A 16061-nucleotide genomic window follows, 5' to 3' on the forward strand; every position below is an offset into this window, starting at 1 on the left:
GTGTCCATGTCTACGACACTTAATCCCACCAGCGCCACTGTTCCTACAACAATGGTTGCTCCGACAACCACAGCAGCATACATGACTACTGCCACAACCACTTCCTCACCTCCAACTGCATCTACAACAACAGCCACTGTGACCATAACCTCATCGGGGATAGCAGCTGTTAATCTGTCCAACTCGCTATCTGCGACCACATCTGCAGCCGCTGCGTCAACTGTAGCTCAAATCGCTGTTCAAACAAGTTCAGCCGCATCTGCAGTCAGTGCCTCTCTAGCAGCACACAGTTCTGCTTTGACTATGGACTCCTCCAGCATAAGTAACATCAGCGCTGTGACTGTAGCGGCTAATTCTAGTTCAGTTAGCAATAGCAGCACTTCCAACATCAGTAATGGTAATACTGTGACTGTAGCAGCTAATTCTAGTACAGTTAGCAATAGCAGCACCTCCAACATCAGCAATGGCAGTGCTGTGACTGTAGCAGCTAATTCTAGTTCAGTTAGCAATAGCAGCACCTCCAACATCAGCAATAGCAGTGCTGTGACTGTAGCAGCTAATTCTAGTTCAGTTAGCAATAGCAGCACCTCCAACATCAGCAATGGCAGTGCTGTGACTGTAGCAGCTAATTCTAGTTCAGTTAGCACTAATAGCAGTCTTGCTAATGGTAATGGAAATTCCACTATATACACCACAGCCATGAATGTTGGCAATGGTAACAGCTCAGCCTCAGTAACTGGAGCCAGTACATCCCAAGCAACAGTGTTTTCATCTGCCAGAGTCTTAACTTCTCAGTTATACTGGACAGGTACACAGCACACAGTACATACACAGCACACATCATTTTGCATTTAAACTGAAGCACGCATAATATTAGTCTTTTCACATTATTTCTATGTAGGCCCTATTGATTTGATATTGCCATGATTACAATAGCCTACAGATTCAGAAATGTGTTCCGTGATGATAAATGTCCACTCCAAAAATCGTTAAATATGCAAATATGTATTTGTGTAGTTCATTATGATATCAAATTGATATTGACATATGACAATACTGATTTCCTCTGCAGGCTTCCTTATCCAGATTCTGCTGTTTTCCCAACTTTGAAGTCAAATCGTTTTAACATGGTGGGAACATTTGGAGTGGAGTATGGGATGACTGGGTGTCCTTATATTCTACATGGAATGGATTGTAACAATCTAAGTCGGAGGTGGTGGTTGAGTTAGAGCAGGTTGGGGTGTGGGTTTATTAAATATGAAAAAAAAATATGAGAACCACAAAAAGCCAACTACAACAGGTCAAGCTAAGTACAGCAGCTCTTACTTAGTTTATGGCCTACTTAGAACTTACATAATGTGGTCAGACGCTGTCATTTGCCTTATTCAGGCTGCAGCCATTGTAAACCAAAACGAGGCTACAGGGTACACAAACCATAGGATTGTTGTGTTCTATGTATTCATTATGTATTAGTAAGGGTGGATCCCAAACATCTATTTGCATGCGGCCTCTCTCCTCGGTCCTCCAGCTCATGTCCCGGAAATCGTTCGAAGCTCGACATCATCGAGGATGTTCCATTTGTCTAACTGCAACCAGAGGAGGTGAGAACAAGGAGAGAGGCGATACGCAAGGAAACACCAGCATCCTCTTCGGAAGCGTTTTCAGCTGGAATGGTGCGATTCTTTGGTCGTAGCGATTTATTAGCGACAATAAATAACTATATAGACCAAGAAAAGATCTTTATATCCTGGAATTATCTAGCCTAGAAATCTAGACGCACCCTAGCGGCAGCAGGCTAGTATAACAACTCTCCATTGGCTTGCGAGCTGTAAAAATTAATGATAGGGCCAATCACATCGTGTATAGAGCATACCTGTCAACACTCACGTTTTTCCAGGGTTTCTCCCGTATTTCAAGGTCATCTCCCAGCACCCTCCCGTTTTGTTATTTCTCCCGGAAAACTCCCGTAATTTGCATGGCCATCAAACTTCATTTTAAAATCATTGATCAATTAAGGTTGCCAGATTGTGTATGAAATACACCCTACACATACACGATCACTTAGTTTCAATATCAACCGTTTTGTCATAGGCTAAAACCTGGCAACCCAAAACCCAAATAAGGAAGCGGGTGCCGACTGCGCAGCCTGAGTCTCGTTGTAAGCAAGCGGGCTGGTTGAATGGCCTACTCCAGAACTAGCTGTTGTGAAATTGTTGGGAATTTAATTATAAATTTAATTTGATTAACACATCACATAAACTGTTATTGAGTGTTGTTGATACACTGAACTTGTGCCCTCGGAACCAAATCTGACAGCAAGCAGCTTTGGAGTTTTGGAAGTAGGCTGCAGGCAGGCAGCTGGTGGATACATAACTGTCATGCGTAAGGTAATGTAAGGTAAAAGCAACGACCGAAATGCAGTGTGCCCCCCCCCCGAAATCTCACGTTTTTGGAAAGCTAAATGTTGACAGGTATGGTATAGAGACGTTAGTTGAAACGCTATTTGAAAACAAAGAAGATGGATGTTGCTGTTGGCAAACAGCATGACACGAGTTAAGCTTTTTTTAAGTTGGCAAAAGTTTGAAGTAGCCAACTAGCTATGCTGATGGGAAAACGCATGGGACTCATGACCCCATGAGTCCCCAGACCCTACATTTTAAATTATCATGAACTACCATGCAAACTTTAAAACAAGTTCATGCCTGTTTTTCTGTATTCATTCATGTCTCGAGAACTATCAAACATTACTTCCTTATCAGGGTCAACAAATGGGAATCCTCCATGTTCCTCATGATATTTTTAGGCTTTGGTCTAAGTTTATATTCTCTGTAATTTGTATGTAACAATGGTCAATTTATTCTAGCCCAAGAGGTGATGCTTTGCAGCCACATCAGTAATTGACGTCTCTTAAAAGTGATGTGTGAGTGAGCAGGACATCTCATTTCTAATATTCTTCATCCTCCTTACATTCCTTCCTCGTTTCCTTCACAAAATGAATTAGCAGGAGGGGTTAGGACAGGAGTCTCCCTTTGGTTTACACAATGGCCGCCTAAATAAGGTGAATTGCTATGTTGTAGAATGGATAGATAGCCTAATTATTCATCCAAGGAATTTGCTCCTCACATTAACCAATCCCAAGAATGGAACAATACATCGCCAATCATGAAACCATTTAAACAAGTTTGTAGTTTAACTAATAAAATATTCATGTGTATGGTAATTGGTTGAGGAAACAGTATGAAATGAAATTTCATGACAAAACAATGCTGTACTATTGAAATGTGTAAACAATGTTTAGGACAATTGGACATCTTTTTCTTTCATTTATCAGCCCGATAAGATTCTTATATTGTCAAGTTTGGGAATCACTGATCCAACATCAAATTATGAACACATGAGCATAGGCATATTACTCCATTACAAGCTACAAACTTTACAAACACAATGAACAGAACAGCCTATGTACCTGCACCATTTTCCTTTCTCATATTTTCCTATACGTAGCCCTGAAAGTCCCTGAATGTCCCTGAAAGATAATTATTATTTTAATATGACCGCCCTAATGTTACTCTATGGCACAATGAATGCTATAGGGCAGTTCCAGCGTTATGGATGTGACAATTGGACTCATATTGGTAAACAAAATGCCTTAGAGTAGGGGCAACATTAGTATCAGTGAATTCATTTGCATAACTTTTAATGTAACCTCTGTCCTCTGAATACTGAGAAATCCTCAAATTTCATATAATCAATTTCATCCTAAGAATACAAGGCATTTTATCAGCGTTATGGATGTGACATGAAATGGACACACTTTTGTGAGAGATTACAGGTTTTCTACAAACTCTCTGAATTTTAAAGGAAACTGCCGAAACTATGATATATGTACCATGAAGGAGACTTGAATGAACACAAAAAGTGTGTTTTTGAAACTATGCGTCATTTTCGTAATGCATTATGTAGGAAAAACTGGCGTTATGGATGTGACGGTTTCACGTTATGGAGGTGACGTGTCTAAACCAGTCCTCGACAAACTACATAAAACACATAATTAAGTAGTGAATTTTGATATGAAACAATTGAAATGGTAATCATGAAAAACTAGCGATGAAATTATTGCTTCATCAGTGCCCACTAAGTTCCACAGGAAGAATCAGGACAACCAGTCATTTAAAATAAAAAAATAAAAAAATCTTTTACCGTCATCAATTTTGGTCAGTGATTCCCAGGTTACTGAAACACCAGGGAACATGAAACTTGGTGGCCACTCCCCTAAATAACTAGCCCTACCTGAACCGTTGCACCCAAGATGACAAAATATTTATGGTATGTTAGTCTCAAGAGCCCGCATGAACCTAACCCATACCCACTCATTTGTGATTTGCACACATAAAGTACATGCACGCGCACGTGCACACACGCACATGCACACACACACACATGCGCACGCACACACACACACACACACGCACGCACGCACGCACGCACAGTCGCACACATACAGACAGGCAAGCACACACACACATAAACACATACAGACAGGCAAGCACACACACACACACACACACACATGCACAAACACCCACCCACATGAATGCAGACACATAAACACACACGCACACAGGCACGCATACGCATGTGGGCATGCAAACACATACGCACACACACACACACACACACTCTTATAAACAAAAGCAAACTCACATATGCACACACTCATTTACATGCGCATGAATTGCAGGAGTAGGAGATGGAGACAAATTGATAAGCGTGATTTATTTTTGCGAAGAGAATATGCAGGACTCAGAGGCGGTCATATTTTGTACCACTATGCGGTCCATCTAGTTTATTGCTGTCCTTACTCATGTTACTCTGTGGGTATTAGCTAAAGAGGACCTGACACTTCAAATGCTCTCATATCGCATCACATTTCAAATTAAACTGTGTTAAGCAGACGTGAACGGCACGCTGAACAGATCTGCAAAAGAAGGAGGTTGCTATGTTAACTCCAGCTGCAAAGTCAGCCATCTTCACCAGCTAACACGATAATCCAGTTACTGTACAACATTAGTATAACAGTTACAGGAAGATAATCACTCAGATTTTCGTTATTAGGCCACTTGAAAATAGGCTATGTCTAGGCTAATCACTGGAGGTATTTTAATATTATGTTTGTTTTGCTAATGGTTAGGCAAGGCCTCCCTGTGGTTTAATAATAATCTTTAAAATGTCAGTTGTAAACACTAAGTTGAAATGCGTTGAAACTGACATGCCACCAGAACAGACGTTTTATCGGCTTTGAGGTATAAAAAAGTCCCCAGTCTTGTAAATTCACATTATGTAACATCCATAACGTCACATCCATAACGCACCATTAAAGGTTTTAAAAGTAAGAAAGGTGCAAAATTTGGTCATCACACTTTACATTGATATAAATCAGCTTTGCACAGACATTATGGACATTGTCGCATCAACACTGTATGTGTAGCATAAACTTTTCCTATAAAACGTTATGGATGTGACATGGCCATGGAACTTGCTGACTTAAAAACAAAAGCCTTACAAATGTAAGGAGTTGTGCTGTTAAAAGCAAGCTGAGCATAGACATTGCTCTACCATTCCCTTGTCAATCTGGAATTTGTCAAATGACACAATTTGTTTGAACATTGGGTCCATTTATCCAGTTTTGAAAGATGTATAATATTACCATGTAAAAAAAGTTGTTTCTGTATGGTTGCACACCATATTTATGATGTAAAAAGAGTGTCATTCTCCATCAAATTCAATCAGATTAGTTACAAACAATAAAATATAGACCTAAATGAAGATTTTAACAACAGTTCTATTTGCGTATGCACAACTTTTTTTTTCCATGGTAAGGATGACCTTTGCATTGAATTGCCCTATATTATTGTTCCTGAATTTATTCTGAAACAATGACATAGGATTAAACTGCATTAGTATTATGAGTCTTCTAGAGAATCATTTGGTTTTGAATGCATGTAAACATTTTGTTTTGGTCTGTTTATGTGTGTGGTGGTGTGTGTGTATAAGGGAACAGCTAGCTAGCAACCTATTATCACTACTGTCTACTGTATCACAAGAGGAAGGAGCTACAGAATGTCCTATTTTTTCTGTTTGGATTGTATGTGGACCATTGTATTTGTTTGCCTTGTTTGCTTCTGAATTGATTTTGACAACATATATTGTACTTTTTATTGACCTCAAAGTGTAAAGTGCTGTGGAAACCGGCGCCGACCTGAGTGTGAAACGCTCCACTTTTCACATTTGATTACTTTGACAACATTACTACAACCCATTAAACCTGTAAATGTCTTTGCAGAAACATGCAGACAACATTATGTAACAAACTGTTTTAATGTTCACCAAGCTTCTCCAGTCTCCAAGCATATGCATCTCTTTTCCATTTGTGATTTTATTTCTCTGGGTTACATACTACATACATGCAGTGTTGAAAGATTGTGTAGATGTAGGGCACAGATATGATTGTATAATATACAGTATCCATTACAATAGGTCAAACATGTTTTATATCAGAGGAAAAAAATGCTTCAGTTTAGGCAGAACCATCATTATCAGCAGGACATTAAACCCCTATGGTAGTGTAGTCATGGGGCAGCAATTAACTTAGTAAGCTTAGCAATCTTAGTTTTAACTTAGCAATCTTAGTTTATCTAATTGCTTTTCCAATTGCTAGTACAATAAAGGTAACACAATTTGAATGCATTTCATTGATCAGCAAAACTGAAATTGTACAACAATATACAGTATGCTTACTGTATGAATCACATTAAAACAAGAATGTTCAGAATGATATTTTCTTAACACAGGCTGGCTGAGATCACCTACAACACTCAACACTTAAATGCCTCTAAACAACTTTGATATATATCCAGTCAGTGAAAATGTTGTGTCTAGGGAAAAGATTTGAGTTAATCCTAGTGACTGAAGGTTTACCAGCTCATTTGCAAAATCGTTAAGATGTAGCAAAATAGACTGTATATCCAGTAGAAGGAAAACATGACACTCAGTAACCTTTACTCCCCCACCATTGTTATGGGCTACCTTTAGCTTATTCACAGCCTCATTAATGTTCAACTTCAAACGCTTCAGCACTTGTAAGCGTGCACGGAGTTGTTTGGTGAAACCTGTGATGTGTCTAGCAGGTGGATTTGGCCCTGTTATGACCACATTGGTCAATGTCTCCTCAGTGAGAGACATTGTATGCTCCACTGATTTTCCAGCTTTTTCAAGGTCTTGCAAAGCTACACTGACATAGCCTCTCTCCTGTTGCTGCATTACTGACAGTGCACGGTTGTACAAAGCAATGAAGTCTTGATCATCTGCTTCCAATGCCATGGAGTACATCTCAACGCTCTCGCTGAAACACCCTTGAAGTCTTAGTGCATTCCCATATCTAATGTAGAGAGAAACGGCAGAGGATGGAGATCGCCCTTTTTCCAGGTGCTCTCGAACACTTCCCATGGCATCTTCAAACCTGACCTTTAGGATCTCTTTTGATTCATTCTCATCAAAGCGTGTCAGAAGCCACAGTCCCCAGCACTCATGCATGGACTCGACAATTTCACTGAGCATTTTGGAGTTTTTATTCTTTTCATGCATCTCATCCAGTAGTTGAAGGTAATCGAAGAAGAGATCTTCCCTTTTTTTCATTTTAGGAATGTCTCTTGTCAAGTACAAGGACAATCTTTCTCCGACTAGGCTGTCTCTTGCCTCTTTTGCATCTGTAATGTTTGTTTTTCTCAGTGTGTCCAGACAAGACAGTAGGTGATCAAGAGCTGCTCTCATTTCTTGCCATGACTGATTATGAAAGCCATCTTTTAACGCTAGTTTCAAAGCTTCTGTTAGCTGCCTCTGTGCCTCTGTATCTCTATCTAATAAGGAGATGTAAAGTCTCCTTAGTAGTGCTAGCATCTGGAGAAGAGACACATTTGTGAGCATCTTTACCATGACTGGCATTGAGAAATGGCTGGCACACATAATCAGCTGGGCAGAGCCTGGGTTTCCCTGGCGTCCTGTGCGACCGAATGCCTGCTGCTCAACTCTGGTGTTGAGGGGTAAGAATGTTTGTAGAACAAAGAGACCGCCGGCCATGTTCACTTTCCCACAGACTTGAAGATCTGTTCCCCGACCAGCCAGATTTGTTGCTACAATGACATCTCTTGCCTGAACAGGTTTCCCAGTGACTTCACTGGGGCCTGAGTTGTTCTTTGTGTATAATTTGAGGTTGACCCCCTGGACTGATTCTTTAATGGATTTTTCAATGCTCATAGCCCGGTTTATTGTCTCACAGATGACCAGTACAGCTCTCTCTCCTCGATAACATGTGGAATTGACCTTTTCATAGACAGCTCTGCAGATAGCTTTCAGCCACTCTCCCTCCTCATCCAAAATCGTGCCCTCTTCCTCAAAAAGTTTCCTCTGTTTGAAGGAAGGCATGGCGCAGGTGTGCATGTCATTGTAGAGTTTTTGAAGCATTTCAATTTCCTCTTTGTTCCCCAAAGTTCCTGTGACACCAAACACCTGGCCCCCATACATCGTAAAGAGCCTCACATTGGACATGAAGTTTGTAATGACCGTCATGTTGCTCACTTTGGTCTGATGCTTCATTTCCAAAAACTGTTGAAGGCCGTCACTCCATTTCATGTTGCTTTGTATAACACCTGTGCATTGGTAGTCTACAGGAACCACAGTGTCTGCCTGTATAATATACTCATCACCTAGAGCCATCTCTGTGGCTTTAAAGGCATTTTCTACCCACACCCGCAGCTTGCTATAGACCAAATGCTGGAAGCCTGTGATGTGTGAGTCTTCAGGTGTTATTTCAGGGGAAGTAAACTGAAGATCCTTTCTAATCTTCTGCTCAACCGAGTTGAAAAGTGTCTGTTTATCAGAGAACAAATGTCGGCATAGACCTCCTTTGAGGAACAGTAAGGGAATCTCATGGCGGTCTCCAACTTCTTCATTGTTTGTTCTATTCAGCTTCGTTAGAGTTCCATCTTCCTTTTCAGAAAACAAACTGAAGCAATAATCTGGAACTTTTGTTTCAATTAATCTGAAAAAGTCAACAATATGTGTCTTGCCAACACATTCAAGTTTTTTAATTATGTTTTGGGCATTGAGATGTTTTGTGTCCTCAGAAAATCCCTTTGGAAAAATGCCTTTATCTTCAGCCAGCCTCAAAATATCAAGTACGTCAGTCTCAGAGCAAATATCAGTGTTTTCCTGTATAAATTGGATGAAGGACTGAATGGGCCCTGCTCTTTTCCCACAATCTAGTGTTTTGTGCTGACAAACTAAAAACCAAATCCTTGACAAAATTACATTTAGGTACTGCATGACAGGCATCTTGCTGCTCAGATAGACCACCTCCAGACCTTTATCCAACATGAGAGAGTCCACTTCGTCCACAATCACACAATGGAACTCTCGGTCTCCTCTTACATTTTTCCTCAGGAAATGGTGTCGTAGCCAGTCACCTGCAAAACTGTGTGTTGTGCCATACACTATGTGACATTTGTAGCATTGTTTCAGGTCCTCTTCATTTGATTTATTGCTGTTACAGTCTACTTTAAGACCGAGTTGTTTATAGAAGTGGCTCCAATCCTCTGCATCTCTCTCTGCAAGTACAGGTGAGCTGGAAATGATATCAACCTTCTTGCCTTTCAAGGCCCTGTAGGCAGCAAACATGGCCACTATGCATGACTTTCCCTCTCCTGTGCACACCTGCAACAGGTAACTGTATTTTGATAGAGCCAGAAAGCACCAGCTCACCATCTGCGTGATACGTGGCTTCCAGCCAAAGCAATCCTTTACAGCATTGCATAGATCAAAGAGATGTTCTTCCATGTCATCTTTCAAACATTTCTTCTGGCCAACCGTGAGTGCTGAGGAAACAGCTGACACAATCTCTCTCACCTTTTCAATTAAACATCTATCAACTCCATCTTGTTGTGAGAGGTCTTTAAGAATTTCCTCAAGATCCTTTTCTCTGCCCTCCCCTAAAATGTTTAGGAGAGTGTTATCATCAATATTGGTCTCATTCACCAGCTCGATAATATTGCAACGCTTTGACCCAAGTTTCAGGTTCAGATCAATTTTGTGAGTTTCTACTGTATATAGTATTTTTGCCACCCATGTGTCAAAATCAAGAGTCTGTTGTTTTGACCATTTGAAACGCTTCACTAAAGCTTCAAAGAGATTTTTTACATCTTCTTTATCCCAATGGATGTTTTGTATCAAACTCTGAAGTCTAGGGACGCTCAAGTCCATCTTATAATCATTTGCAGTCATGGTGTTTTCTGCATCCAAATCAAATTGCGACATTCAAGGCATTGTCAGGCATTTCCTTGGTATCTGTGGGAGAAAATATAGTCTAGAATTAAACAGTATTACATTATAAAATAAAAGGTCCTAATTTAAAGGTGCTCTAAGTGATGTTGGGTAACGTCACTTCTTTTAACATTCAAACAAAAAAGAGAGCAAGCTCGCAGCTCCCTCCCCTTTCCTGCCGTACAATTGAAACTAAAAGCGCATCTTGCCAGTGATTGGCTGGAACAGTTTGTTATGTTTTTGTGGTCCAGTATGGACCAAGTTGTTTTTGTTGCCGTTTTTGGAGACCGCATTCTTTTACAGTGTATTCAGGACAGCTCGCGAATGGTGAGTTGATGTTTGATGTAGGCTATATGACACAAAATGTTTTAGTCTTGAAACCACATAACATAATGGGTGATGTGCAGTCAGGCAACATAAAAGTGTCTAATGTTGTCAAGTGACATATAGGAACATTGTGTTTATGTTCCTAAATACAATAATCAACATAATAACTTTACTTTGTATTTACTTAAAATTGTATGACATTTTCTTACAGTACTTAGTCTTTTGATTTAACGGTAACACTTTACTTGACAGTATCGACATAAGAGTGACATGACGTTGTCGTGTACACATGACACTGTCATGACACATGAAACCTAACTCCTAACCCTAATTCTAACGTCTAATCCTAACCCCAACCCTAACCCTATTTCTAACCCTAGCTCTAACCCTAATCTTAACCTTAACTTGTTATGACAAAAACCGAACGTCACTTAATAACAGAAGTGTTATGTCATAAACGTTTATGACTTGTTTATGACACGTTCATGACAGTGTCATGTCACTCTTTTGTTGACACTGTCAAGTAAAGTGTAACCGTTTTAACTAGTAGGGCCTTTATTTGTCGGGCAGAGTGTGAAGTCTGTCAGCAAACAAAGTTCTTCTGCATGAACATTTAGCTTACTTTGTTTGTGCTTCAAAGTCTTCCCAAAGATGCTAAACTGGCAAATACATTTTGTTTACAATTAACAGTAACACTTTACTTGACGGGTGAATTCATAACACATTCATAGCATGCACATAAAGCATTCATGACTGTTTCATGAGACGTGACTCAACATTCATACCAAACCTTTCATGAATGCGGAAGACAGAATGACGACAACAATCACAAAGCAGCATTGCCGTTTTTGTTCCAAACCTTTTACCTGATCACATCACATCTGAGTCATTAGGCTACTCCAGTGTCAAAAAGACAGAACATGGTCAAGCAAATAATTTTTGTTTTATAAAAATGTATTTGTTTTATGATGCCTTTGCAGATGATTTCTCATCTTTTGCTACTGGGAATGTTCAACCGTTCCAGGTTACACAAATACAGGTCAGCTGAATGTAGGCTAGTTTACCTCCCAGTATTAAACTCAGTGATTAAGAATACTTCACAACTTGTATAGTAAAGTGACATTCAACTTCATTATATATTCATGAAATATTTACAAAGGCTGGAGAGAAAAACGGCAATGCTGCTTTGCGATTGTTGGACTTTTATTTCGACAAGTTGTCGTCGTTCTGTCTTCCACATTCATGAAAGGTTTGTTATGAATGTTGAGTCATGTCTCATGAAACAGTCATGAATGTTTTATGTGCAGTTTATGACAGCTGCTATGAATGTGTTATGAACTCACCCGTCAAGTAAAGTGTTACCCAATTAACTTTAGCTAAACTTATGACTTTGCCCTTGGAGCCCCAAACATTGTTCAGCATAGTTCCTATTCCATTTTGCACTGTATCTTAATCATAACAAGTGGTGTCATGCCAAAGCGACTACACATTGTGCAATGAGCATTTATTTATACACATGCAAAATGTTATCATGTACCTGATGTTATCTCATCATTCTTTCTCACATGAATATCTTCAGGCATCCCTTCTTTAATACCAGCTCAGTCCACATGTTTTGTGTTTGTCCTAAAACATGAATGTTAACAGATAGAATGTCTTCATTATCTTGAATAATTTTGGTATAAAAATTGCCAGCTTTTAAGTATTAGAATACATTCATGTGCATCAGGCTTCATTTAATATATCAAAGCCCAAAATGCAATGTACTGTAGATCTTGTGTATAGATTATATGAAAGTCTTTATGCAAGTAATTTGTTGAATGTTTCTTGAAAACATGTCTTGCTATATGTGTTTCAATATTTCACAGACCACTAACTCTTTCTCGTCTGTTCAAAATTTACGGGAAAGAGTTAAAGAACACCTGCATTACATTTCAGAAATTTCTATCACGTATGCCAAATGAGATGCCAACCTTACCAGCGTGTTGATAACAAGTCGGATTTCAGCCCTGCGTGACTGTCCTGACTCTGTCCTGACGTGACTCCTTACAGTTGTCTGGACGCAGGGCTTTTTATGCCATTCAAAACGGAACTCCCCGAAAATTCCCACAGATACTATCGTTCTGCTTCAATCATATGTTTTGTATCAACAAACCAAACATGGTCAATTTAACTATGCTGTTCTACGTGCTATTGTAGACACATATACGTCTTCTCAAAGTAGTTGAAAGTGTTGGAATCTTATTTAATTAAAATATAATGTGTAAATGTGGGTCAGATGCAAGTTTGGTTTGTGGTATTTCATTGGTAGTTTCCGGGTTTGTCTCGGAGCTTTGGGTAAATCACGTGGTTTAGAATAGGCTAACCTGCTAAGGTGAGTGCCACAGCTGATCACAAAGATAAACAAATAGGCATTGTCAGATGATGCTGGCATGTGAAAGAACAAGTCTGACATTACTTTCTTACCAAAGCTGTTTCTTAAGGAGCCCAGTAAAAGCCATTGTAAGGAAATAAATAATGCAAGAAAAGAGTACATAAAGTGTGTGTGTAATTATTTTACATGCAGTTGTTTTAATTAAATTCTACATTTTTGATGTTTCTTCTAAACCATGTGATTGACCTGAACTACTGATGCAAATAAAGGAATGGTTGTCTATGAGATCAGTTGGAATTTTGTCTGCCCATGCATGTGCAGGTTGGCTTATTTTAAACCATGTGATTAACCTGGTACCATGTCACACCAGGCTCTTTCCACCAATGGGAAAAATACAAACAAAAGTTTGCGGACATACAAAGGCCACATCCACAGCATCTGTTCCAAATGTAAGCCAAGATAGCAGTTATATGAACCACTGCCACTTGTTATAAGAACAATACAGAGAATGAACAAATAATCACAAAATGATGCACCAGTACACACAATGGAAACATAATTCTAGAGGGGTTATTTTATAAATGGCATGAGAGTGACCAGAATAATGTTCAGCCACATCAATAACACTGAGCTGAAATCTGATTGGTCATAATTTGGATGATATATGATTGGTGATATATGATTTGGATGATATTTGATTGTGATGTTGTTTTGAAATGTCATTAAGGTGTACAATCTGTGAAATATGGAAAAAGGTATATAAATATATATTTTCATAGATTAAAGTAATTTGCTAATCATAGAGATTTCCAACTACATTTGACAAAAGAATTTGGAATGGATATGTATGTACCAGTACCAAAATGATTCAAAATAATCCAGTCAATATGTGTGTTAACATTAAGTCATTAAACAAAAGAACTGTAGTACATTTCAAAACAACCACACATCCCAAATGCGATACCGTTCTGATGATACATTGGATCTCTGGTCATGTTCTTTACATTTTGACAATTTGATCATATTTAATTTAAAAGTGCCCTAAAATATACTTTCCTTCTTTTACATGCATTTGTGTGCAGTGACATAGTATGCATAGCACTGGTGTGTTTGTGTAATTATGAAATCTCTTGACATAGATGGGGTTAGATGGTACGGATGTGTCATATCCAATTTGTATGGCATATCCATATGATTTGTGATGTTTTACTGGTAGGAGTTTCTTTATTTGTATCAGTAGTTCAGGTAAATCACATGGTTTAGAAGAAGCCAACCTGCTCGTGGGCAGACGAGTTCCACTTCTGAACTCACAGACAACAAACATTCTTAGCCATGGAATGCTGCCACTTGCAGGATCAACCTTCACTTTTGCTGTTGCTGCACCAACAGGATTCATTCCTAGAAACAAAGATACTACAGACCAAACAAGGAAACGTAGAGGGTACAATTTGCCATATTATCATGTGTGCATGAGGTGTTTGCTTCTGTATGCCCAAGATAGGTCTTAGTTAGTAGGAGTTAGTGGCAATGAAGTAAGATCCTGCATTTAATGTCAGTCATAAACAGTAGTTTCATGCCAAGCCTCTTTATACTGGCTTATAGCCTAGGTTTAGCAACACAGGGCTCACACGTAAAAAATATTTTCCTAAACCTGTTATCATTGTATCTTTCATATCACAGTACATGTAATTCCATGGCTGTTGTGCATATTGTCTTAGTCACAATCACTCATTTCGTGCCAAACCACCTCAGACTGGCACAAGTCCATAGTTTTGTAACTCTGTGTGCTTTCATACACACCCCATATTATTCTTCCATAGACCCTTTCAAGAGAGTTCCATTATCAGCATCATAGTTGGCCCCACAAGACCTCCTTTTTAACATTCCATATGTTATCTTAATGCAGAGGAAGTAGATTGGGGCCTATGGACCCTTTCAAGAGAGTTCCATTATCAGCATCATAGTTGGCCCCACTAGGCTTCCGTTTTAACATTCCATATGTTATCTTAATGCAGAGGAAGTAGATTGGGGCCTATGGACCCTTTCAAGAGAGTTCCATTATCAGCATCATAGTTGGCCCCACAAGACTTCCTTTTTAACATTCCATATGTTATCTTAATGCAGACGAAGTAGATTGGGGCCTACGGACCCTTTCAAGAGAGTTCCATTATCAGCATCATAGTTGGCCCCATAAGACTTCCGTTTTAACATTCCATATGTTATCTTAATGCAGAGGAAGTAGATTGGGGCCTATGGACCCTTTCAAGAGAGTTCCATTATCAGCATCATAGTTGGCCCCATAAGACTTCCGTTTTAACATTCCATATGTTATCTTAATGCAGAGGAAGTAGATTGGGGCCCAAATAGAACGTTCAAGCATTGTTTTTGTTTTTATTGTTGAAAGGGTCTATACATGATAATATCTCATCTTTCTTTTCCACGTGAATCCACCGAAGGGCATTAAATCAACTCAATGCCATGTCTTCTTTGTTTGATCTAACATTAATGTTAACACCTATATAGTCTAAAATATATTTAATCATTTTGGTACTGCATGTAGCGTTGTCATTTATGGCATACTCATGTACAGATGCTCTTTCCAACCTCTTTTGTCAAAGGCAGATAGGGAACTCTGGTTAATAAATTAGTTTATTACACGGCTCTTCAGAGTGCTGCAGAAAGTTCCATTCACATGAATGGGCCTTCTTAACGTTCGGGCCTATGTTAAATCTATATAAATCACCGGCAAAGTATATAATCACCGCTGTCAATGGCAACGGGTTGATTAACGTCTTTCATATCCCTCCGCAAGAATTCCGTTCGCTTATTGCAATGGAATTTCATTGAAAGGGAAAGTAAACTAGTAAGACGTTGCCACGCAACACCTGAAACTGTCAAGTTCTATCTGTGTGGCGAACTATTTATTTTTGACACGAAACGGTAGCGAAATCATTTTTAAAGATTCATTGTGTTAGGTTTCTTTTCT

The 16061-nt window shown here is 39.2% G+C and overlaps 1 protein-coding gene across 1 annotated transcript; it reads right to left on the bottom strand.

Annotated features, from left to right (window-relative positions):
* Positions 1 to 6359: 6359 nt before the first annotated feature.
* LOC121689396 (protein translocase subunit SecA-like) lies at positions 6360 to 12766 on the bottom strand. The gene is made up of 3 exons (XM_042069171.1): positions 12680 to 12766; positions 12239 to 12327; positions 6360 to 10398 (listed from the first exon to the last, which is right to left on the bottom strand). The coding sequence occupies exon 3, from the start codon at positions 10366 to 10368 to the stop codon at positions 6883 to 6885; it is 3486 nt and encodes a 1161-aa protein (XP_041925105.1). The 5' UTR covers positions 10369 to 10398; positions 12239 to 12327; positions 12680 to 12766; the 3' UTR covers positions 6360 to 6882.
* Between the last annotated feature and the right edge of the window lie 3295 nt (positions 12767 to 16061).

The sequence above is a fragment of the Alosa sapidissima genome, chromosome 18 (assembly GCF_018492685.1).
Source record: "Alosa sapidissima isolate fAloSap1 chromosome 18, fAloSap1.pri, whole genome shotgun sequence".
NCBI classification, from domain to species: Eukaryota; Metazoa; Chordata; class Actinopteri; order Clupeiformes; family Clupeidae; genus Alosa; species Alosa sapidissima.